The following is a 25435-nucleotide window of genomic DNA, read 5'->3' on the forward strand; positions in this document are numbered from 1 at the left end:
GTGTGATTTATACTTTCACAGATACTCAGCAGGGGTAGGTGTGAGGCAGAGTGTGATTTATACTTTCACAGATACTCAGCAGGGGTAGGTGTGAAGCAGAGTGTGATTTATACTTTCACAGATACTCATCAGGGGTAGGTGTGAGGCAGAGTGTGATTTATACTTTCACAGATACTCAGCAGGGGTAGATGTGAGGCAGAGTGTGATTTATACTTTCCAGATACTCAGCAGGGGTAGGTGTGAGGCACGGTGTGATTTATACTTTCACAGATACTCATCAGGGGTAGGTGTGAGGCAGAGTGTGATTTATACTTTCACAGATACTCAGCAGGGGTAGGTGTGAGGCAGAGTGTGATTTATACTTTCCAGATACTCAGCAGGGGTAGGTGTGAGGCAGAGTGTGATTTATACTTTCCAGATACTCAGCAGGGGTAGGTGTGAGGCAGAGTGTGATTTATACTTTCACAGATACTCAGCAGGGGTAGATGTGAGGCAGAGTGTGATATATACTTTCCAGATACTCAGCAGGGGTAGGTGTGAGGCAGAGTGTGATTTATACTTTCCAGACACTCAGCAGGGGTAGGTGTGAGGCAGAGTGTGATTTATACTTTCACAGATACTCAGCAGGGGTAGGTGTGAAGCAGAGTGTGATTTATACTTTCACAGATACTCAGCAGGGGTAGGTGTGAAGCAGAGTGTGATTTATACTTTCCAGATACTCAGCAGGGGTAGGTGTGAGGCAGAGTGTGATTTATACTTTCACAGATACTCAGCAGGGGTAGGTGTGAGGCAGAGTGTGATTTATACTTTCCAGATACTCAGCAGGGGTAGGTGTGAGGCAGAGTGTGAGTTATACTTTCACAGATACTCAGCAGGGGTAGGTGTGAAGCAGAGTGTGATTTATACTTTCACAGATACTCAGCAGGGGTAGGTGTGAGGCAGAGTGTGATTTATACTTTCCAGATACTCAGCAGGGGTAGGTGTGAGGCAGAGTGTGAGTTATACTTTCACAGATACTCAGCAGGGGTAGGTGTGAGGCAGAGTGTGATTTATACTTTCACAGATACTCAGCAGGGGTAGGTGTGAGGCAGAGTGTGATTTATACTTTCCAGATACTCAGCAGGGGTAGGTGTGAGGCAGAGTGTGATTTATACTTTCCAGATACTCAGCAGGGGTAGGTGTGAGGCAGAGTGTGATTTATACTTTCACAGATACTCAGCAGGGGTAGGTGTGAGGCAGAGTGTGATTTATACTTTCACAGATACTCAGCAGGGGTAGGTGTGAGGCAGAGTGTGATTTATACTTTCCAGATACTCAGCAGGGGTAGGTGTGAGGCAGAGTGTGATTTATACTTTCCAGATACTCAGCAGGGGTAGGTGTGAGGCAGAGTGTGATTTATACTTTCACAGATACTCAGCAGGGGTAGGTGTGAAGCAGAGTGTGATTTATACTTTCCAGATACTCAGCAGGGGTAGCTGTGAGGCAGAGTGTGATTTATACTTTCACATACTCAGCAGGGGTAGGTGTGAGGCAGGGTGTGATTTATACTTTCACAGATACTCAGCAGGGGTATTTGTGAGGCAGAGTGTGATTTATACTTTCCAGATACTCAGCAGGGGTAGGTGTGAGGCAGAGTGTGATTTATACTTTCACAGATACTCAGCAGGGGTAGGTGTGAGGCAGAGTGTGATTTATACTTTCACAGATACTCAGCAGGGGTAGGTGTGAGGCAGAGTGTGATTTATACTTTCACAGATACTCAGCAGGGGTACATGTGAGGCAGAGTGTGATTTATACTTTCCAGATACTCAGCAGGGGTAGGTGTGAGGCAGGGTGTGATTTATACTTTCACAGTAACTCAGCAGGGGTAGGTGTGAGGCAGAGTGTGATTTATACTTTCCAGATACTCAGCAGGGGTAGATGTGAGGCAGAGTGTGATTTATACTTTCACAGATACTCAGCAGTTGTAGGTGTGAGGCAGAGTGTAATTTATACTTTCCAGATACTCATCAGTGGTAGGTGTGAGGCAGAGTGTGATTTATACTTTCACAGATACTCAGCAGGGGTAGGTGTGAGGCAGAGTGTGATTTATACTTTCACAGATACTCAGCAGTGGTAGGTGTGAGGCAGAGTGTGATTTATACTTTCACAGATACTCAGCAGGGGTAGATGTGAGGCAGGGTGTGATATATACTTTCACAGATACTCATCAGGGGTAGGTGTGAGGCAGAGTGTGATTTATACTTTCACAGATACTCATCAGGGGTAGGTGTGAGGCAGAGTGTGATTTATACTTTCACAGATACTCAGCAGGGGTAGATGTGAGGCAGAGTGTGATTTATACTTTCACAGATACTCATCAGGGGTAGGTGTGAGGCAGAGTGTGATTTATACTTTCACAGATACTCAGCAGGGGTAGGTGTGAGGCAGAGTGTGATTTATACTTTCACAGATACTCAGCAGGGGTAGGTGTGAGGCAGAGTGTGATTTATACTTTCACAGATACTCAGCAGGGGTAGGTGTGAGGCAGAGTGTGATTTATACTTTCACAGATACTCATCAGTGGTAGATGTGAGGCAGAGTGATTTATACTTTCACAGATACTCATCAGGGGTAGGTGTGAGGCAGAGTGTGATTTATACTTTCACAGATACTCATCAGGGGTAGGTGTGAGGCAGAGTGTGATTTATACTTTCACAGATACTCAGCAGGGGTAGGTGTGAGGCAGAGTGTGATTTATACTTTCACAGATACTCAGCAGGGGTAGGTGTGAGGCAGAGTGTGATTTATACTTTCACAGATACTCAGCAGTGGTAGGTGTGAGGCAGAGTGTGATTTATACTTTCACAGATACTCAGCAGGGGTAGATGTGAGGCAGAGTGTGATTTATACTTTCACAGATACTCAGCAGGGGTAGGTGTGAGGCAGAGTGTGATTTATACTTTCACAGATACTCAGCAGGGGTAGATGTGAGGCAGAGTGTGATTTATACTTTCACAGATACTCAGCAGGGGTAGATGTGAGGCAGAGTGTGATTTATACTTTCACAGATACTCAGCAGGGGTAGGTGTGAGGCAGAGTGTGATTTATACTTTCACAGATTCTCAGCAGGGGTAGGTGTGAGGCAGAGTGTGATTTATACTTTCACAGATACTCAGCAGGGGTAGGTGTGAGGCAGAGTGTGATTTATACTTTCACAGATACTCAGCAGGGGTAGGTGTGAGGCAGAGTGTGATTTATACTTTCACAGATACTCATCAGGGGTAGATGTGAGGCAGAGTGTGATTTATACTTTCACAGATACTCAGCAGGGGTAGATGTGAGGCAGAGTGTGATTTATACTTTCACAGATACTCAGCAGGGGTAGGTGTGAAGCAGAGTGTGATTTATACTTTCACAGATACTCAGCAGGGGTAGGTGTGAAGCAGAGTGTGATTTATACTTTCACAGATACTCAGCAGGGGTAGGTGTGAGGCAGAGTGTGATTTATACTTTCACAGATACTCAGCAGTGGTAGGTGTGAGGCAGAGTGTGATTTATACTTTCACAGATACTCAGCAGTGGTAGGTGTGAGGCAGAGTGTGATTTATACTTTCACAGATACTCATCAGTGGTAGATGTGAGGCAGAGTGTGATTTATACTTTCACAGATACTCATCAGTGGTAGATGTGAAGCAGAGTGTGATTTATACTTTCACAGATACTCATCAGTGGTAGATGTGAAGCAGAGTGTGATTTATACTTTCAGAGATACTCATCAGTGGTAGGTGTGAAGCAGAGTGCGATTTATACTTTCACAGATACTCAGCAGTGGTAGGTGTGAGGCAGAGTGCGATTTATACTTTCACAGATACTCAGCAGTGGTAGGTGTGAAGCAGAGTGTGATTTATACTTTCACAGATACTCAGCAGTGGTAGGTGTGAAGCAGAGTGTGATTTATAGATTCTAATTATGATATCGATATAACAGTAGTTTCAAAATCCACAGTGAAAACTTCTCAGAAAACATGTATGTAATATATTCAGTTTTATTAAAGATAACAAAGAAGCTGTTCAATTAACTTATGTTTGAGTGTTACATCTGTAGATCTGGTTAGGATTTCTAAGAATGAGGAGCTGCTGACACTGCCCTGCGTTACAGGACAGAGGCAGAAGAGCAGCTGCTGATGGTCCTCAGCCCACGCCTCCCTGGCCTGGGCATGCTTTCCACTGCTGTGCACAGAACTGGCTATGCTCGTCATGGCAGTCAAAATGTAGCTGGCTGATGTAGTGCCTAAGCTTTTCCAGTTGGGATTATCAGGTGAGAAGGAGCCTTCAGGGTCTACTTTAAAATGTGAAGTGAAGGCGCTGTTGTCAGAGTTCTTTAGTAGAGAGCCTTTTCCTACCCAAGTGAGTATCTCCAGTGGAACACATGACTGGCTTCGAGACAGAGGAACGGGCCATCTCACTTGTAGGATATTTTAAAAATGAATTATATACATAAATACATGAGTAGATTGCATTTATGAGGTGCATTAAGAATTAGACTGGCTGAAGTAGCTTCTGATCATGATTTAAAAAGAAATCTAAAATTCCATTTTCATTAATTTTTGAGACTATTATGTATATACAATGTACTTTAATAATATTCACCCCACTCCTCTTTTTAACACCTCCCAGCCTCCTCTCAACTCTGTGTCCTTTTAAAAAAACCCACCGATGCTGGTTTGTGTTGTCCATACACTCATTAGTGTTGGGCCATCTACTGGAGCTGGGTCTACTTATGGTTCTCCCTCCCTAGAAGTCATCCGCTTCAAAAGCTTCCCAACCAAGGTGGGTGGGGCTCAAGAGCCCTTCCAAACTGGAATGCTGCCTGACTCCATATTGTGCAGGTCTTGTGCAGGTAACCACAGCTGCTATAAAGGTCATCTGTTAAGAAAACATGGCTTGATTCAAATGCTCCCCAACCTCTGTTTCTTGTAATCTTTCCGCCCCCTCTTCCTTGATGAGATCTGAGCCTTGGTTGGGAGCTATGATACAGATGTTTCCATTGTGGCTTAGTAGACCATAGATATGATAGTTAGTTTTTGGATTTTGACGAACTGTGAGTTTTCATGTTTACTACTGTCTACTGTGCAAAGAAACTTCCTTGATGAGGCCTGAGAGCTTGCACTAATCTACACGTATTAGAGATAGTGAATTTAGGGGGCAGATTGGCATTATATCCATTTAGGAAAATAGTAGTCACATTCACCCCTGGACCTGTTATTGCATTCATGGGGTTCACAGCTGGGTAAGAAAGACTGTTGATGACTTCCTCTATCCCAGCAGCCTGTAGCACCTTCTAGAATTGTGAGAGCCAGTAGGAAGGAAATTTCCTGTGGAATACCAGCTGAATGTCTCCATGTGGTGTGACCAGAGTTTGTGGTCTGGCCATGCTTTCAGTCCTTGTCCTTTCTTTACTTTCCAGAAGCCACATTGTTTCAGTTTTTCAGATTTCTTTTTCCTGGAGGTATGTGCATGTACTCTATAGGAAATTGTAATTGCACCTGGATATTTCTTTGTTTCAGAATCTTTTGTTGACTTTGCTTTTCCTTCTGAATATTATTTTTTTCTTGTATTTTTTGGCACTTGAGGCACCCAAGGCCTTAGGCATGCCAAGTGTGTGCTCTACCTCGGAGCCACCCCCAGGCTCTTGAATATTATTTTTTTAATTGGATGTTTTATTTATTTACATTTCAAATGTTATCCCCTTTCCTGGTTTCCCCTCTAGAAACCCTGTATATATCCTCCCTCCCCCTGCCTCTATGAGAGTACTCCCTGACCTACCTACCCACTCCCGCCTCACCACCCTAGCATCCCCCTATGCTGGAGCATCAAGCTTCTACAGAACCAAGGGCTTCTCCTCCCACTGATATCCAACAAGGCCGTCCTCTGCTACATATGTGGCTGGAGTCATGGGTCTGTTCATGTGTACTCTTTTGTTGGTGATTTTGTCCTTGGGAGCTCTGGGGGTTCTGATTGGTTGGTATTGTTGTTCTTCCTATGGGTGCAAACCCTTTCAGCTCCTTCAGTCCTTTCCCTGACTCTTCCATTGGGGACCCCATTCTCAGTCCAATGGTTGGCTGTGAGCATCCACCTCTGTATTTGTCCGGCTCTGGCAGAACCTCTCAGGAGGCAGCTACATCAGGCTCCTGTAAGCAAGTACTTCTTGGCATCCACAGTAGTGTCTGGGTTTGGTGTCTGTATATAGGATGGATCCCCAAGTAGGGCAGTCTCTGGATGGCCTTTCCTTCAGTCTCTGCTCCACACTTTGTTTCTGTGTTTCCTCCCTTGAGAATTTTGTTCCTTCTAAGAAGGACTAAAGCATCCATGTTTTGGTCTTCCTTCTTGAGCTTCATGTGGTCTGTGAATTGTATCTTGGATATTCTGAATTTTTGGGCTAATATCCACTTATCAGTGTGTTCTTTTGTGACTGGATTACCTCACTCAGGATGATATTTTCCAGTTCCAACCATTTGCCTATGAATTTCATAAAGTCATTGTTTTTGGTAGCTGAGTAATATTCCATTGTGTAGATAGATGTACCACATTTTCTGTCCCCATTCCTTCATTGAAGGACATCTGGGTCCTTTCCAGCTTCTGGCTATTATAAATAAGGCTGCTGTGAACATAGTGGATCATGTGTCCTTGTTATAGGTTGCAGCATCTTTTGGGTATATGCCCAGGATTGGTATAGCTGGATCCTCAGGTATTTCAATGTCCAATTTTCTGAGGAACCACTAGACTGATTTCCAAAGCGGTTGTACCAGCTTGCAGTCCCACCAACAATGGAGGAGTGTTCCTCTTTCTCCACATCCTGTACAGCATCTGCTGTCACCGGAGCTTTTGATCTTAGCCATTCTCACTGGTGTGAGGTGGAAAATCAGGGTTGTTTTGTTTTGCATTTCCCTGATGACTAAGGATGTTGAACATTTCTTTAGGTTCTTCTCAGCCATTGGATATTCCTCAGTTGAGAATTCTTTGTTTAGCTCTGTACCCCATTTTTAAAATAGGGTTTTGTGTGTCAACTTGACACAAGCTGGAGTTATCACAGAGAAAGGAGCCTCAGTTGAGGAAATGCCTCCATGAGACCCAGCTGTAAGGCATTTTCTCAACTAGTGATCAAGCAGGGAGGACCCAGCTCATTGTGGGTGGTGCCGTCCCTGGGCTTGGGTTCTATAAGAGAGCAAGCTGAGCGAGCCAGGGGAAGCAGCCAGTAAGCAGCATCCCTCCATGGCTTCTGCATCAGCTCCTGCTTCCTGACCTGCTTGAGTTCCAGTCCTGACTTCCTTTGGTAATGAACAGCAATGTGAATGTGTAATCTGAATAGACCCTTTCCTCCCCAACTTGCTTCTTGGTCATGATGTTTGTGCAGGAATAGAAACCCTGACTAAGACAGGTTATTTGGCTCTCTGGAGTCTAACTTCTTGAGTTCGTTGTATATATTGGACATTATCCCTCTATTGGATTTGGGTTGGTAAAGATCTTTCCCAATCTGTTGGTTGCAGTTTTGTCCTATTGACAGTATCCTTTGCCTTACAGAAACTTTGCAATTTTGTGAGGTCCCATATAAGCCATTGGTGTCATACTCAGGAAATTTCCCCTGTGCCCATGTGTTTGAGGCTCTTCCTCCCATTCTCTTCTATTAGTTTCAGTATATCTGGTTTGATGTGGAGGTCCTTGATCCACTTGGACTTGAGCTTTGTACAAGGAGATAAGAATGGATCAATTTGCATTCTACATGCTGACCTCCAGGTGAACCAGGACCATCTGTTGAAAATGCTATCCTGTTTCCACTGGATGGTTTTAGCTCCTTTGTCAAAGATCAAGGGACCTAGACGTGTGGGTTCATTTCTGGATCTTCAATTCTATTCCACTGATCTATCTGCTTGTCTCTGTACCAATACCATGCAGTTTTAAATCACTATTGCTCTGTAATACTGCTTGAGGTCAGGGTTGGTGATTCCCCCGTTCTTTTATGGTTGAGAATAGTTTTTGTTATCCTGGGCTTTTTATTATTGCAAATGAATTCGCAAATTGGGCTTTCCAATGGGAGTTAAGAAGGAAAGGTTTTGAACTCATTTCCTCAGTCAGCACTCAGCCATCTGAAAATGAATTTCAAACCAAATCAGAATTTGGTCTCTGTTTAGGCCCCTGCTGACTTTTGGGTTGCCCCATACTGTGGTTTTTGGCATTTGTGATCTCACCTCCGCATCCCTTCTTTATAATTAACAACCTTTCCCTCTGTTTTTCCCCTTTCTTTGTTGATCCCTTGGCTATCTGTACCTCTCACTCTCCTATCCAGTGCTAACCAAAGACTAGCCTAACTCTGCATGTCCTGGGCTCTCATGAGATGCTGCACAGGCCATTGCCAAAGCAGAGCTTATTGCTGTCTCGTTAGTCTCAGGGCACTTCCACCCAAGAATCCTGCCAAATCAGAAACTTGAAAGTTAGGGGCTTTTTGCTGTCTTACGTCCAACCCCTCCCCATCCACCTTGTTTTTATCCTGAACAACTGAGAGGAATCTGTGTATGACAAGTGGGTTCAGGGCCTTCTTCTTTTTTATTTAGAGGAGAGTAGGGTTAAGAAGATTCGAGGTCAAACCAAAAGAGAGAAAATGTCTCTGAGAGACTGCTGGACCTGCTCTGAAGATTTCTATCAGGAAAGGGGTCAGACTCTATCTCCATCCTTGGATTAGTGAATATTTAAGTTCACTTACTGAAGTTCACCTGACTACTTAACTAAATTGCCTTCCATTAGAACAAAGTGAGTTTGTAGCAAATACACAGTCATGAAAAATGATAATTTCAGACACATTTCTCCACTCCTAAGCTTTCGTTCCATGTTCCTGAAGCTTTTTGCCCTTGACCTTTCTTTCCTGTCCAGAGACTCCTAGTTCTTTCTGGTGATGTAAAATCCTGCATTGCAGGTTCTTGGACTTTTAACTTCGCATAACAAACTTTGCTCATTTGCATTGATGTTCGTTTATTATTAATCATTTTACTCATTTACATTTCAACTGATATCCCCCTTCCCAGTTTCCCCTCTGCAAACCCCTCATGAATTGATGTTCTTTTTCTAAGATTTATTTATTTATTTTATGTATATAAGTACACTGTAGCTGTCTTCAGACACACCAGAAGAGGGCATCAGATCTCATTTCAGATGGTTGTGAGCCACCATGTGGTTGCTGGGATTTGAACTCAGGACATCTGGAAGAGCAGTCAGTGTTCTTAACCACTCTCCAGCCCAAATTGATGCTCTGAAGAAACTTTGCATTCCTTAAAGAGCAAGAGCCCACTTCCTATATCTTGTCTTGCAGAGCTTTAGTGTATAAGCTCCTGTGATGTCAGAGAGACTCCTCATTGATGGCTGTTCTCAATGTGGATGAAGTAATTTCCATGTGCGTTGCCTGAATTTGCCATGTCATCTCTTTTATTCTCTCAGCTTGTTTAACCAAGTATTATTTCAAAAGGTCTTTGCAACAAGCCAAAAAGTAGAAGTAGCCTGTTGTTAGATGATAAGCCAAGCAAAAGGTGGTATGCACGTCAAACGGAAGCCAGTCCAAAGAGACAGACTCTGGGGTTCTGTTTCCAAGAGGAATTGCAGTAGTCTAGTCTATAAAGACAGAGATAAGTGATGTATACCAGAGATGGGGTGGGTAGGGGTGGGTAGGTGGGTGGAGAATAGTTTGGGAATACTTTCAAGTTTGCAAGATAAAGGAGTTTGGTGGTAATGGTTATAAGTAATATGACTATTATTAATAGTACCAAGCCATGCTTTAAAATAAAATTCTTACATTGGTACATTTTATGTTACATGTCTTTTACCACAATTAAAAACAAAGGAAAGGAAGTCTGTTATATGATACAAGATTGATGTGGAAACATGACCTATGACACAGCCTATACAGAAATGGCCCATCCAGTGCTCTCTGATTCCAATGATAGGGGTAGGGATGAAGAGAGAGTCTCAAGAGAAACTGTCTAGTGGATGTGGACTTTCCCACTGGGGACCTGCACTTGAGTTCAAACTAGGGAGAAGGTATTTAATGCTCTCGGGTAGTACTTGTCTTCGACTATGTTCAGTATGCCCCTTTCTTTCCCAGCTTTGCTGAAGTTCTGACGCAGATGGATGGTGGATTTTGCTAAATGCTTTTTGTTTATACTGAAACAACCACACACTTTTTAAGTCTCGAAGTATGTTAAATTGCATTTATTGTCAAATGACAATTAGCCTGCTGTTTCTTGAATGAGCTGTCATAATATATTACTTTTGGGGGTTGAATATGATGAAAATTGGCTGAAGACTTTCTTTAGTGTTTTTGATGACATTGTTCTGCGGTTCTCCCTTTTTGTTTGATGCTTATGATTTTGATTTATGTGTCATGCTTTCCTCACTACAAGTGTTCAGAAATAGGCTCTTTCCCTGGGTGGTTTTCATAGACTTATTTTCTCATCCTTCAGTGCACCATTGCTTATTGATGATACCATCTGGTTTGGAATTTATTTTTTTGAAAAGAGTTTAGCAACAGTTCAGTTTCTTTTATGGGAAGAGCCCTACTCAGCTTGAACAAGCTTTGTTAATGTCAGCAACAATGTCAGATCTATGGGCAGCTCCCTCAACGATCAGTAGAAGTAGAGACTTCGCACTTACACAGATCTTCGCCTGAGCAGTGTGCTTACACATGTATTGATTTATTGATCCTCTTAAAGGAGCAGCATTGATTGCATTTTTTTTCCTGTTTCTTTTTCTTTCTGTTTACTGATGTAGACCTTTGGAGTAACATTTTCTAACTTGCAGTTGGAGCTGACCTTTCTGATCTTTGAGGCCATTTTCCTTTTCTGATCTGAGTACTTAGCTGCACCCCCATACTCCATCTGCTGCCTGCCTGTGCTGTACCCCACTACATAGCTATATCATAACTCACAATCCTTTCCTGTAGAGCATTTAATTTTTACTTTCTCAAAAATACTTTTTCTTTTTTGATTCCTGGGATATTTTGAAGTATGGTATTTTGTTCTGAAACATTTGGGGATATTTGAGAGATTTGTTTGTTAGTAATTTTTCTTTAGTTTCTCTGTTGATCTCAATGTGAAGGGATACACTTCATGTGTGTGGCATTTTAATTTGTTGATCAGGCTTTCTAGCCTGTGTGCAAGGCACAGAAGAAAGGACAGGACATTTGCTTCATCTGTGTGCTGTGTTTTTAGTGTTAGCTCCACTGTTGGTAGGTGTCCTCATTCTTTCGAGATACTTAGGTCCACTTGTTTAGACTGCCGTTGAGAGGACTATGAGGCACTGGGTAAAACTGTGAGCCTCTTTCTCCTGTACTCCTGTCAGCTAGCATTGCATGCTTTTAAGTTCAGGCAGCAGTAGCATAAGCATGGGGTCCCAGGTGAACCAGCTCCTGTAATTATGTAGTGAGGATCATTGTTTAACTGGTAACTCTTCTCAAGTCCTCTTTGACACATGTTAAAATAGTTATTTTACCTTCCTTACAATACTCTTCAATCCTTACGCTGTGAACCAGTGTCTTTATGTTAAATGACTATATAAGCCTGTCTGGATTTGGATAGTTAGAGTATTCATATCACATTTGATTCTGGGTGTGATCCTATCTGTGCCTGTTTCTATCCATACCATCTCTCCCTGCTTTCCCTGTCTTCTTCATCTATAGTCGTAGAGATAAACTAACATTGTTTTGGCCTGTAGACAGAACTCTGAGAAGTTACTTGCCCAGTTACTGCCAGGCTTATTGAGTGTTAAACTTCTGTGAAATGGGGAATGGCAGTGACACTCATAGTCTATCAGTTGTAAGCTGCCTGGATTCCTTGGATATTTACGTAGAAGGGGTACTACTGCTGGATCATATGGAGATTAAGTTTTGAATTTTTTGAGAAACCACCATACTGATTTCCATAGTGGCTATAACAGCTTATATTCTAACTAGCAGTGAATAGGTTTCTTTCCCACCCCCACCTCCCATTTTCACCAGCATTTGTTGCTTTTTGTTTTTGTTTCTTTGATAAAAGCAGTTCTGACGGTGGAACGATAGAATCTGAGTGGCATTTTGATAAAAGCAGTTCTGACTGGGATAAGATAGTGGCATTTTGATGGGTAAATGTTAGATTTTTTTTTTAATCTGTATTTATTAGTCATTTAAAAAATTGTTTTGGAAACTGTTCAGTTGTTCATTTATTGAATTATTTGCTCACTTGATGCTTAATTTCTGAGTTAAATTATTGTGTGCCACAGACTGTCTCCTTTTCTGTTGGCTCTCACTCTGTCTCTGTCATCATACAGATTGCTAGTCCAACACAGGCCCGTTTGATTCTTCTTGCTGTTGTCTTTCTGAGCTGTGGGTTGCTGTCCAGATCTTTTTTTTTTTTTACTTTTAGTTTGGTAGTTTCAAAGTATCAGGTTACACTGCAGTTTTTAATCTATTCTGAGTTGATTTTTGTGCAGAGGAGGCAGGATCTAGTTTTGGTTCTTAGTGTAGACACACAGACTTTCTGGCACCACTTGTTAATGAGGCTGTCTTTCTCTAGTACTTTTGGTTCCTTTGTCAAGAGTCAGAGGGCTATGGCTTCTTTCTGTGTCTTCTACCTCAGTGCTTTTTTCTGTACCAGTGCCATGCTGTTTTTGTTACCACAGCTCTGTGGTCTAGTTGGAGACCTAGTGTAACATTTCTTGGAATGCAAGTCTGCTGCTAATAAATTCCATGATATATGGATGTCTAAGATAGCTTTATTTTGCCTTATTTTGGAAGATATTCTTATACATGAGAGTTTAGATTATTTTCTCTCAAACATTTAAAATAGTTTTGCATTCTCTCCCCCTTTGCATTGAAATCTTTGACAAAAAACTTTCTATGGTCATCATTTCTGTTTTTCTTTTCTTGTGGAATGCTCAGCAGTCTTATTAATGTATGCTTAGGCAGGATCCTACTCAGAGTTTTCACTTTTTGTTCATTATTTATATGTGTCATCAAATTTGGTCTATTCCTAGTTGATAATCCTTTTGCCGATATTTTTTTCGTGGAATTTATCCTTTTAATCTTGTAGGGATTGTGTGTGTGTATGTGTGTGGTGTGTGTGTGTGTGTGTGTGTGTGTGTGTGTGTGTGTGTGTCCGTCCTTGTGTGTACATTTATGTGTTGAGTATGTGTGGTATGCATGCACTTGTGTGTGGTGTGTATATACACTCATGTGAGTGTATGTGAGTATAGTGTCACACAAGGCCAATTTCATGTGTCTACCTTGATTTTCCCAGACAGGGTTTCTTATAGGCTGTGAACTCACCTGAGTAGAATGTCTGGCTGGGTGGCCTGGAGCCCAGGGATTTATGTTGTGCTTTCATAGAGTTTGGGAATTGAACTTAGGTCATCCTACTTACATAGCAAGAACGTCACTGACCAAGCATCTTCACAGCTCTTCCCCAGGGACTCTGCAGAGTGAGTGCATCGTCAGCCATTGGAGTCAGTTTAGTTCATTAACACTGGTACTTGACTTGTTCTGTTTTGTGTTCCAAGAAGGGACTCAGTGTTCAGCGTGAGAATAGCCCGTGGAGTAGAGAATTGCTTGGAGTGAGGCCCAGCAAAGAACTGAGCAGGAGACCCAGAAATGACTGTTTCCAGTGGCTACAGCCTTTCCTATCGTGCAGAAGCTGGAGAAAAAGACTGAACTTACTAAATATATACACAGTTTTAAAAGCCTGAAGTTGACATATAATGTCACACACAATGTAAATAGGAAAAGCATTCTTGATAGGATTAAGAGCTGGTTGGATACTACAGGAACTGGAAAACTTAAAGATAGCAAAAGATGGTGTTGAAGCTAATCATTGAGTTTAGATATTAATTTTTAATAATTTTATTAGTAAATTTGATTAGAACATGTGTTGTTTTGGCACCTTTACATTAAAATCATGGATATTTTCGGTCACATGTTTGTGTACTAGGCTAAGTTGTATAATTTACTGATAACATCACTCTTAGGTCTTTTGTGTCCCACCCTTTACAAAGGCTCCAAATGGCCTCATGCAGCTCTGCCAACATGAACATGCTTGCTCAGAGTAGAAGTTGACTCAGGTGGGCTAAAGAACTTGAGTTCTATTGACTTATACTGTGGGTGGGGCAGCTTGCTCCTTCTTAGAGTTGACTGTATTTTGTGTACCGTTTTTAAAAAAGTGAATAGAGAAAAGGTTGTTTTTGAAGGAATTGCTCGTGAAGCATTCTCAGTTGAGTCTTTGTGGGAGAGGCAGTGCATTGCTTGTCATGAAGTGTTACCAAGGCCACGTGACCCTGCACCTCACTGCTGCCTAATGAAGCTGCTTTGTGAGTCTATGTGTTTTAACAGTGATGCGATAGCTGACCAAAGGTATTTAATAGTTTAACCTTGTTGTATTTTAAAACTCACTGTCTTAATACCATGTTATCTTACTTGTATAATAAGCTTTACATCAGTACTGTTACTTTTTCTTAAGTGTCAATAATTTCAAATTGAAAAAGACATTTTTCTTTGTTTCTGGGACAAAAGCCACCTAGCCAGAGTTTCAAAGAAATTATTGGTTTTTTTGTTTTGTTTTTTTTGTTTTCATTTCTCTCTCTCTCTCTCTTTTTTTTTTTTTTTTTTTTTTGCTTCTAAGTAAAGAGTTGTATGCTACACAGAATAATCTTTTGGTTGGTCAAGATCAGTCAGGTTTTTCCTAAAGTACAAGTGAAAAAATAGCGTCTTAGTCAGGGTTTCTGTTCCTGCACAAACATCATGATCAAGAAGCAGGCTGGGGAGGGAAGGGTTTATTCAGCTTACACTTCCATATTGCTGTTCATCACCAAAGGAAGTCAGGACTGGAACTCAAGCAGGGCAGGAAGCAGGAGCTGATGCAGAGGCCATGGAGGGATGTTACTTACTGGCTTGTAGAACCCAGGACCACCAGCCCTGGGACGGCACCACCCACAATGGGCTGGGTCCACCCCCCTTGATCACTAGTTGAGAAAATGCCTTACAGCTGGGTCTCATGGAGGCATTTCCTCAAGGGAGGCTCCTTTCTCTGTGATAACTCCAGCTTGTGTCAAGTTGATACATAAAACCAGCCAGTACACAGCCCAACCCTATGAACTAGCATTTTTGTTCCTCTTGGATTTCTGTATATCTTTGCCTGGAACAAAGTTTTTGCATAAGCCCTTTGCCTAGACATCTTGTTATGTCTGGACCCTGACAAGTGCCCAGTGGAGTCCACTTCTAGGGTCTGTGACCACCCATCTCACTGTTCTATGACTTATATGCTCAGTGCTACTGATTTGATCCCCCCGCCCCAGCTCTCCTTTTTTGTGGACAGCACAAAGCTAGCTACCATAGGCATACAACAGGTGTCCCAAGTGGTGTATGTATGCCCACAGATTCATTAACGAGGAGAGAATATGGACCTTGTATTTGTATCATTGTTAAGGTAATTTTGTCCATATGGAATGCCAGTGGTACATATAGTAATGGATAATCAAGTAACACATTAAACACATGATCCATGTGTTGAATCCATATCAGCCTGCTCTTTGTGCCCTTCCCATAGCAGTAGACATCATCCAGGGCATACTCAGCTTCTTGTTTGGGAGCTTTATAGATGCAGAAGCTTGAGTGTACCTTTCTTGATGGATAACTATAGTTTCTGCTGGACTCATATGGAGATCTTTAGATTTTGAGATCATTTCAGTTACCAGTATGGAGTCTCAGTGAAGCCTTTAGGTTTGTGTTGGTAGGACCATAACTGTTTATATAGCTACTAATGTCATTTACATGCTCTGGTTTGAAAAGTAAAGTATCCGATTAGGCATCCATTCCATTTAACAAAGTTCTTTCTTTTAGGCTATTTTTAAAAACACTTTGCTAATGTCTTTCAAACTTACATGCATTGGTCCAGGTGGGAGTGACTATGGAGCTAAATTTGAAATTCCCTGTTCTTACTGAACTGTTTGCGTAGAAAGATTTCTGCTGTCCGTAAGCTTCTCTGGGAGGCCCCCAGTAGTATTTGATAGGATTGTGTTGGCTCACGACTGAAAACCAAATTCAAAAGTTAGTTGATGATGTGATATTGATTCAAAGTTATTTTTGAAATCACCCATAAAATCCTTAAATGGTCAATAGTGTATACAGTACATACTTGTATTTTTACAGTCCTACAGCAAGTATCTATTGCATCTTGTAACTCTTTGTTATTTAGCTCCATGTAGCCCGTCAGTGTCTTCCTCAGGACTCTACTACATCCTCCTCCTCCTCACTCCACTCAACCACATGACTTGTAAGATTTATTTAACAGAAAATCCTACCACTCATGCCCAGAGACACATACTCATGGAATAAACTGAAATATTCTTCCAGTGAAAAGAATGAGTTTAAGTAACTTAAATCCATATATGATGCAGTCACCACACATTCCCAGCTTCCCACTCTTATTTTATAAATCTGTAGTATATTGGAAGGAAGTGGTCTTGTTTATTCAGTTATGTGGTGAGCATTAAGAATGTGTAAAGTGGGGTTGGGGATTTAGCTCAGTGGTAGAGCGCTTGCCTAGGAAGCGCAAGGCCCTGGGTTCGGTCCCCAGCTCCGAAAAAATGAACCAAAAAAAAAAAAAAAAGAATGTGTAAAGTATTGCCAGTGAAAGTGGAGTTGCAGGAGTGGAACAGACATCACATGTATGTAACTAGTGGGGAAGAACGGGCTCTAGTGAATAGTACCCAAGCTTGCTCTTCAGTATAGGCATGAACCCTAAACAGGTGATAGGTACTCATGGCAGTCTCCTATGTATCACATGCAAGTGACTGGCACAAACATGAAGGTCAGGGATGGTTGGGTTGCCCTGCTGGGAAGCAGTCATATGCTTCATGGCAGAGTCTTCCCACAGAACTCCACACACCTCTGAGGCAGTCTGGCCTAATCCTAACTGCATTTGTTATGGGTATGGACACACCTCACTTCATTAAGAACTCTTATTTATTTTTATTTTTTAACAGGGATCACTAGATTTGATCTACTTGGAGACTTTGGAAGATTTAATTGGCTGGGAAATTTCTATATTGTATTATCCTACAATTTACTCTTTGCTATTGTGACAACATTGTGTTTGATCAGAAAATTCACATCAGCTGTACGAGAAGAACTTTTCAAGGCCCTAGGTAATCTTGAGATTTATGGACATTTTTCTATGATTTTTTTTTAATTCTTTGATATTTGTGTCTATTTAGTTTCTAAGCGTGCATGGCTGTCAGTCTCATTTTGACTCATGTGTTGGTGTGACTGGATCAGAATTATATCAGTGTACTACAGGGCCTCATCTGTAAGGTGTGAGTAGGAACTGTGGTTGTTCTTATGGGGCCTTAGCACACCATAAGAACTTGGGAATGGCAGTCAGCCCTTTGTTCCTGTCATGATAGTGATGAGAGCAACTTGGTGTTGAAGGCTTGGTCTTTGTAAGGATGCCTTTTACTATTATTTACTTGAAGTTTTAGGAGGACTTGGATTTTCTAAGTGAACAAGCAACCTATAATTCTCTTCAGTAAGCCAATAACCCTGGAAAACAACGTTAGCATTCTTGGTATAGACAGGGTAGGCGTTTGCTGTCATGTCTTGGTCATTTGTGTTGTGGTGGTGTCAGAGCCTGCTCCAAGTGATATGCCTTTGCTGCTACTCCTACTGAATGCTGAGCAGTGCTGAGGGTTTGTGCTTGAAGGTGAGCAGCACTCCAGAAGCTTCCCAGGCTTACAGCATGTACTCCATAGCAGTGAAGAGAGATGGTGGTTTCCTGTAGGAAACCCTAGCATTAGCTCATTTTCCTGACCCCACTTGAATGCTTGTGTTCCATATAGGTTGTGGTTTTAGCTATTTCAAGAGGCAACATATTGGTAGATCCATCAAGGCCCCAATTTCAGAAAACTTAAACTGTAGTAATAGCAATAAAGCTTCTCTAAGCAGCAACCTTATGACCTTGGTGTGTGAAAGGATGACCTTTGAAGTAAAAATACCAGGTTACTGCTCCATGTGTATTTTATTTGTAACATGCACTTTGAAATATTGCCCAGGGATGAAAAGCTACATCTCATTTCAACTAAACCAGCAGATAATTTATGAATTTTAGTGTCTGGGTTTCACAGTATCAGCCACTTTAAAAATAGGCAGATGCCTTTGAGGGTTTGCCTCAATCACATGTTTAGTTGAAACATCATTTTAGCTAGGATCTCAGATCAGTTCCAGCTTGGCTACCACTAAGATGGCTGCAGTATTGTATCAGTGTTGGCATTTTGCTGTGTAGCTTCTGCTAAGGTGTAAGTGAACTTGCCAGAGGCCCTGTGCATCATGTCATTAGTCTGACCATAATACAATACAGTTTTCAAGAGTTGTGTGAGACTCAAGAGGCATGTTTGTTTTCTTTTTTAGATATTTTCTATTATCTTTTTGTATATTACTTAGGGGCAATTCCTTGTATAGAAAAGATCCTTTTTAAATATATGTTCAAATGGCCCAAGATGTTAAGTCTGACTTTGATAAGCAATTCCATTGCTAGCAGGCATCTTCAGAGAACATCTGCTACACAGTAGCAACAGGAGTGCTGCTGACCCAGGTGAACTGTTTCGTGGGAGGTCTGCAGGTGACATTGTTGCAGCTTTATCAGTCCTGTGTCTTAGTGTTAGAATGCTTGCCTATCATACATGCGGTCCTGTATTTCATCTCCAGCATTGCAGCCTACACAGGAAAGCTGTTCTGCTTAGTGAGTCTTTTCTGGTCACCCGGTTCCTTAGCAATGCTTTCTCACCTTTTCTTATTTTTTTTTTTTTTTTCTACAGGACTTCATAAACTTCACTTGTCTGATACCTCAAGGGATTCAGAAACTACAAAGCCTTCTGCAAACGGGCATCAGAAAGCACTGTGAGACCTGACTGTCTCAGTAGCACTCTATAGCAAGACCTGACAACTCCCTATCCATGACATTCCCATAGACACTGGTCACTCTGGTGGGCCTGGGCCAACCCGCCAGTGCCCCTTCTCATAAGCACTGACAACTTGGCACTGCTTATCTGTGTCTCCTTTGAGTTTCCTGATTGACTTTATAGCTTTTGGTTAAACCTGAGTCCTAGAGACTGAGGAAAAGCTGTGTGTCTACAGCAGGAGCCATCAGGATGCGAGGTGTAATGTGCCAAGAGGCAGACTTGGACTTTTTATGTTTTGAGAAGTTTGGTTCTGCAGGCAGAAGCCCGCCTGAAAGTCATCTGGTACCCAAAGCATCTCAGGTGGTCAGAAACTGCTGTACTAGTAACAAACTAACTACATTTTTTATTTCCTTAAAAAAAAAAACCAAAAGCAGATTTTCTGATTCATGTTACAGAATCTTCATTAGACTTTGAGCCAGTGGAAAATACTAGATTCTTTTCACACTTGAGCCTTGGTGGGCAGCCCCAGGACTGTGTCTTTGTGGTAAGCTGCAGTCTGAAGCATGTGATTGTAGATTTGAACAGTGTATGTCTGTGTACCTGATAATACTTTTCCTAGCACAGTGCCAGTGTTGTACACATGTGTAACTTAGACTTTGCCTTATAGGCTGTATGTACATTCACTTTTTAAAACCCTTTTTCAAAAACGACTCCACTCTGTGCTTGTTGTGCCTGTGAAACCCAAAGATAGAAATTGCTGCTGCTTCTTCGTGTCCCTCAGGCTTTGGTGACTTTCATATACACCACCTTAAGTCTCCACCTCAGGAAGGTTACCAGTGTGATACCTGGAACTTAAAGGTTGGGTTCTCCACGAAAGGGCAGGTGAAGTGTAATATGAGTCCTTAACTATTCAGTTGTTTAGTTTAATTGTTAACAGAGATGGTTTTTCAACTCCTGAGTCTACTGATTAAAAAGAAATGAGCACATGCTGCTGTTGTTTCTAGGTAGCACATATTTCACAGGAATATAGTGATGCTCACATGCAGTGTATGGATGACAGAACAGGCTTTGTGTTCAGAAAAAAAAGTAAAGCATTTTTTTTCAAATTGTTGAATTTAGTTTCTTTTTGAGAAATATGTGAAAGGTTGTATCTGACACTTTTTTCTACTTTGAAAAACAAGAAAATTTAGCCATGTTTATAAGCCATTGATTCAAGGAAAGGTCAGAGCAGTTTTCTACTGCAGTCATTTATAGTGCACACCATTTGCCAACACAACCAAACTGTACCTTACTCTGTAAGGTAAGGTGTCTGAAAATTTCATAAAATACTGAACTTTTCATTGTTTGTCGCTAACTTTCTTTTTTTTTTTTTTAAATCCTTTTTTTTTTTTTTGGTTCTTTTTTTCGGAGCCGGGGACCGAACCCAGGGCCTTGCGCTTCCTAGGTAAGCGCTCTACCACTGTGTTACTAACTTTCTTAGTGTGTGTGTGTATGTGACGGGGAAGAGAGGGAAAGAGACAAATGGGCAGACAGACAGGGGGTTGGTGGGAGACATTAATGAGTAAAGATCTGAGGACAGCTTTCAGGAGTCAGTTCTTTCTTTTTACCATGTGTGATTCAGGCACCTTTATCGGCTGTGCAAGTCCTAAACTTTGTATTCATTTGAAAGTTCGTAATTTGAAGATGAGATCCAGGCTTAGGTGCTCAAGCTTGAGTCAGATAGATGATGACTTTTAAAACACTGACTGGAGCTATTGGTGGTGAGATGGGAAATGGGCTTTAAGGATTCTCTCAGCTTGGATCTCAGGCCCTCTGTGGTTGATCTGCTGCATGGTCACTCACCTCAGAGTTACCTGGAGGGAGGTACTGGGTCCAGGTGCTGTCCCTGCACTGGGCACGTGCTGGAGGCTGGTGATATGGATCGTCAGTGGACAGCCGTGTGCACACAGTTGCACGCAGGGTCCTGCACTGCAGTGCTGTTTACAGAGTGCAGAAAGCTCTGCAGACGCATGCTCCTGTCCACACTAGTCATGGCGCTCTACTCTGACTAGACGAGGCTGCACCAGTGACTCCGTAAGGAGTCCTCTTGTTCTCTTGTCTTGAATGTCCTCTTTAAAAGGGCATGATGCTGGGCGTGGTGGTGTTTGCCTTACAGCACTCAAGTGGCAGAGGCAGGAGGATCCCTAAGAATTTGAAGCCAGACTAGTTTACATAGTGAGTTCCAGGCAAGCCAATGCAACATAGTGAAACTTTCTCTCAAAAGCAAGCAAATAAACAAACGAAAAGAGCAATGACTCAGATTTAGTTCCCAACATCCACATGGTGGCTCAGTAATTGGTGACTCTAGTCCCAGGAGATTAAATACCCTTTTCAGGCCTCTATGGGCACTGCAGGCATGTGATGAAGGGAAAACACTCCTACACATAAAAGTAATTAATATAATTTAAACAAAAAAGGGAACCGAGCACTTTATAGATCTTGATGAGGATATAACAAATTTTATACATTGTAACATCATTTTTTTTTACAGATTTTCTAGCATATATTTTAGATCTATCATCCATTCATCTTTCATCTATCTTATATAAGATAATGTCTGATCTAAATATGAGACCCTGTGAGGTTGGCCATAAGCACACTGTTAGCTCCTTCCGTCAGACCTTTTTGGGGCTGGCTGGTGAAACAGAATGAATCCTGTTGGGTCTGCTTCTCACAGCGTATGGGGCTGTGTGCTTTTACTCATGGTGGCAGCAGCAGTTGTTGTCACTTCTTTGGCCAGGCACAGTGGGTGATCCTTACAGAGCAGCACAGATTCCCATTGATTCCAGTCTATGTATTTACTTGTGGTTGGTACAGAATTTAATGCAGATAGAGTCTTTAAATATGTGAAGATATGCAGCACTGATTTTAAACTTAAACTGGCATGATACTTTCCATATGTCTAGACACACTGGTAAATTTTTGTTACATATTGTTTTCAAATTTTCCGTTAGTCTTGTTTCTATGAGATACTTTTATTGTGACTTAAAATTCTTAGAAATTAAAGTTCTGAAAAAAAAAAAACCCTTATACTTGTTTTTATGTCCCTGCACATAAAAACATATATCTAGTCTTCAATTCTATTATGATGAACATTCTGCTTCTGGTTCTGTGTTAGAACACAGTGGTATTAGAGGAAGTGAAAGATATTTTCATGTGCTTTCTATTGTGGATTTATGATACATTTCTTTGCAACCCAAAAGTAGTATTGATAGTTGATAATATGCATCTTACATTATTTAATGATTCAAGCCCATTGGACTTGTTTTTGAAACCAAGTTCTTTCCATAGAAGAACTGAACTGTACCCAGAGTTCTATAGAATGTAAGTGCTGTTCACACTGGCTCATTTGCTAGAAGTGTGTACACACAGCCTGTGAACACCAATGGCTTCATACCTCAGTTCACAATAAGAAATGAATGTCCCATGTAACAGAGTTTACATGCACACCAAAACACATAATAACAAAACAGTGGCATTTTCTGATGTTTATTATTTTTTTAAATACCAGGCACAAATGAAGCTATTTCCTGACCTATTAGTACAAAATGGGTGCTAGGTTTCCATTTGAAAAACATAATGAATCTGGTTTGTTGTTAGTGTTAGCTTGAATATTAATTGGGTAAATTTGTTGCCTCAAAAGTTTTCTGAGTGTTTTCACATTCCACCCAAGAACTGTTATGAAAAGTCCTGCTGCAAACATGAAACCTTGGCACCAAAGATGTAAGTTCCTACAGCATTATACCCAGAAATTTAAAAGGTATAAGTTCCTACAGCATTATACCCAGAGACTTAAACGGCACAGACCATGTTCCTGAGACCCCAGGCTGTCCCCACTGCTTACTGTTTGAAGAGTCTGGCCTTTGTTCTCTTGCAGGCCTGCACTGGCTCAGGCTCCAGGGTGGGTCGCCATGTCTTATGTGTCTTACTGTGAGCTCACATCAGAGACTGTGACGTGCGGCTGATGTGCAAGAAGCATGGGGACAGGAAACAAGTGTTCCTCCCTGACACATGGGCAGCTCTGAACTGTCAGATAGGAAATGCATACCCCATTTCATGTCTTTGGAGCATAGCCTAAACAGCTGAAGGTATTTGAGGTTGCCCCATTCGTGAGTGAAGAGGTAGGTCAGGCCAGGTCAGCTAGATTCCAGTGACTCCCATTGGCATGTTCAGAGTTTGCAGACAGCAGACAAATTTTGGAGGCTTACTTCTGTGTGTTGATGGGACTTGAGAGTGTGAGTAGCCACTCTAGCTTGCCTGTCCATGGAACATAAGGAACCTCCTCTATTCTTTAAATGCAGTCAGTACTTACTGCAGATCAATAAGCAGATGTCTAAGATGGTGTGATTCTAAAAGGAGGCCAATTTTAGGGATGTATCTTGCAAGGACTTTGATCTTGAAAATAACACTAGCAGCAGCAGCAGCTGGCTTTTGCCACTCACTACCTGAAGCCCTTGCTTACACTCTTTCTCTACTCAAACCTATAATGTTACTTAGGATTCAGAAAGTTTGAAGTAGGTCCAGTTCTAGCTATACTTTGTGGATAAAACTCATTAGCTATGTCCTGAGTAGTAAGGATAAATAATAGAGGGCTGTGTGACACTGCAGTCTTATAATGATGTGTCTGTCTCATGTACTTTGAAAGGAAAGGAGTCCTACAAAGCACCGTAAGGCTGGACTCCACCCTAGCTTGTCATGGGTTTCTAGGACTCTTCTTGCTCTCCAAGCAGAAGCTTCAGAACACCTGTTGTTGGCTCACATAAACCTTTTCTGGACCAAAATGCTCTGAAAATGCATTCCTTTGACAGTGTCTTACTCAGTTCATGAGTTAGCAATGAGAGTGCCTAAGGATGGGTCAGGTCCTATATAGATCAGCAACCATAAAAGTTTATAAGTGTGGAAAAACTCACGTCTATCTGCAATGTGGGGAGAAAGGGAGACTACAATTGCTAAAACCCAGAGCATGCAAGCTTCCTAAGTATAAATGGGAGTGGGCAGTGACAAGACGGCTTAATCTTGCAAAAATGCAGAGACATCTGCTAAGCTAAGGGGAGATCAGTTCATTACAGTGAAGCTGTGCTGAGGAAGAAGTCACAGTGAGAGGGTCATCACATTCGATGGGCCTCTGAACCTTCTCACTGGCATGAGATGTTCCAATCAATGCTGATTTCCCTGTGACACTGACTAAAGAAGGCATGGTGGAATGGTAAAAGTTTGCACTGTGCTCTCAGCTGAGTCTCCGGAATGGAAGAGTAGTTCTCTGAGATGCAGCCTGTCTCTACCACTGAGTACTCTTAAGATTATCCTCTAGATGTCATGATAGTATATCTAGTCATTAAGAAGAATTTGAGCACAACATGTATATACTAACTCACAATATATATATCAATGCATATATCATTTTAAAAGGGTTAAAAATAAGGAATGAGTTGTAAAATGCTTCTCACACTGTGTGGGAACAGTTCTGAGCTCTTGACCATGCCTCTGTTTGCCCCGTGCTGCTCTGCTGCACTGACATCCAGGCTGGATGCTGTCTCACACAGGCACTGCCTCCCAGCACAGAGAGCAGATTCCCTGGTGAAGGCTGAGGTGAAGGAGACTTAAATCCTTGCGATAGGAAGAGCCGGGAGCGTGAAAGGCCTGTAGGATAGACCCCCGTCTCCATTCCCGCACTGCTAATGCCACTGAGTGGGTTTTACCTGTTCTGGTTTCCTGGCTCTTGGTCATACACTAGCCACATTCTAAGTAACACTATTTTTCATTTATTTTAAGTGACTAACTTCAACAAATACACAAGCTGTTTTTTATGTAATAAAGATCACAGTCAAATAGGTACTTATATTTTCTCTATATAATCACAAAGAACAGTCAGTAGTGTAGTCCTCAACCCAGAACTCATTCAGCTCATCCGAAAGCAAGGTAGCCTTTTCCCCTCTCTTGTTCTAGTCCTAGATTTAACTTCCTGGACATGGACTCAATATTCAACAATTTTCTTTTGGTAGCAAGAGCGACAGAGAGGACAGACGTTGAAAGGAGCATTGTCTCCTAAAGAAAACTCCTCCAAGGCCAGGAGGCAGGCATTGTGGAACAGATGTGCACAGGACAGGAGGACCGTCTCTCGGGGATGCTGGCTGCTGGTCCCTGCGGCTGCTTGCCGACCATCGCAGTGGAAGAAGAGTGGAGTCAGGCAGATAGAACATTCATAGATCTCATGGTGAGCAGCCTGCAGCATAAAGCATACACAGCTTTGTTAGAGCAGTGGTCTCCCAGTCACATTCCACAGTTACTTAGACCTACATTGAGAGCAATAGCTCAAGACATGAAAACTTTAAATGTCAAGATGTGTGATGTAGATTATAATAAGCAATTTTAAAGAAAAATACTTTAAAACTGCTGAGTATTGGTAGCATACACCTTTAATCCCAACATTCAGGAGGCAGACGCAGGTGGATCTG

At 41.8% G+C, this 25435-nt stretch overlaps 2 protein-coding genes across 18 annotated transcripts in view; one reads left to right on the plus strand and one right to left on the minus strand.

Moving 5' to 3' along the window:
* Lmbr1 (limb development membrane protein 1) overlaps window positions 1-20277 on the plus strand; it is a 140162-nt gene extending 119885 nt beyond the window's left edge. For 7 of the 8 annotated variants that reach the window (XR_015685617.1, XR_015685618.1, XR_015685615.1 and 4 more), the window contains 2 exons: window positions 17031-17192; window positions 18858-20047. Coding sequence is in view for 4 of the 8 variants with exons in the window: in XM_087657917.1 (XP_087514043.1) it covers window positions 17031-17192; window positions 18858-18943 (248 nt within the window). In the remaining 4 variants the exon portion in view is untranslated. 8 annotated transcript variants of the gene reach the window in all.
* A 1341-nt stretch (window positions 20278-21618) lies between these two features.
* Window positions 21619-25435, minus strand: part of Rnf32 (ring finger protein 32) — a 62494-nt gene continuing 58677 nt past the window's right edge. For 4 of the 10 annotated variants that reach the window (XM_087657094.1, XM_087657093.1, XM_087657096.1 and 1 more), the window contains exon 9: window positions 21619-25203. In XM_087657094.1, the coding sequence (XP_087513220.1) occupies window positions 24955-25203 (249 nt within the window). In that variant the 3' untranslated portion in view covers window positions 21619-24954. 10 annotated transcript variants of the gene reach the window in all.

The sequence above is a fragment of the Rattus norvegicus genome, chromosome 4, assembly GCF_021556685.1.
Source record: "Rattus norvegicus strain SHRSP/BbbUtx chromosome 4, alternate assembly SHRSP_T2T, whole genome shotgun sequence".
NCBI lineage: Eukaryota > Metazoa > Chordata > Mammalia > Rodentia > Muridae > Rattus > Rattus norvegicus.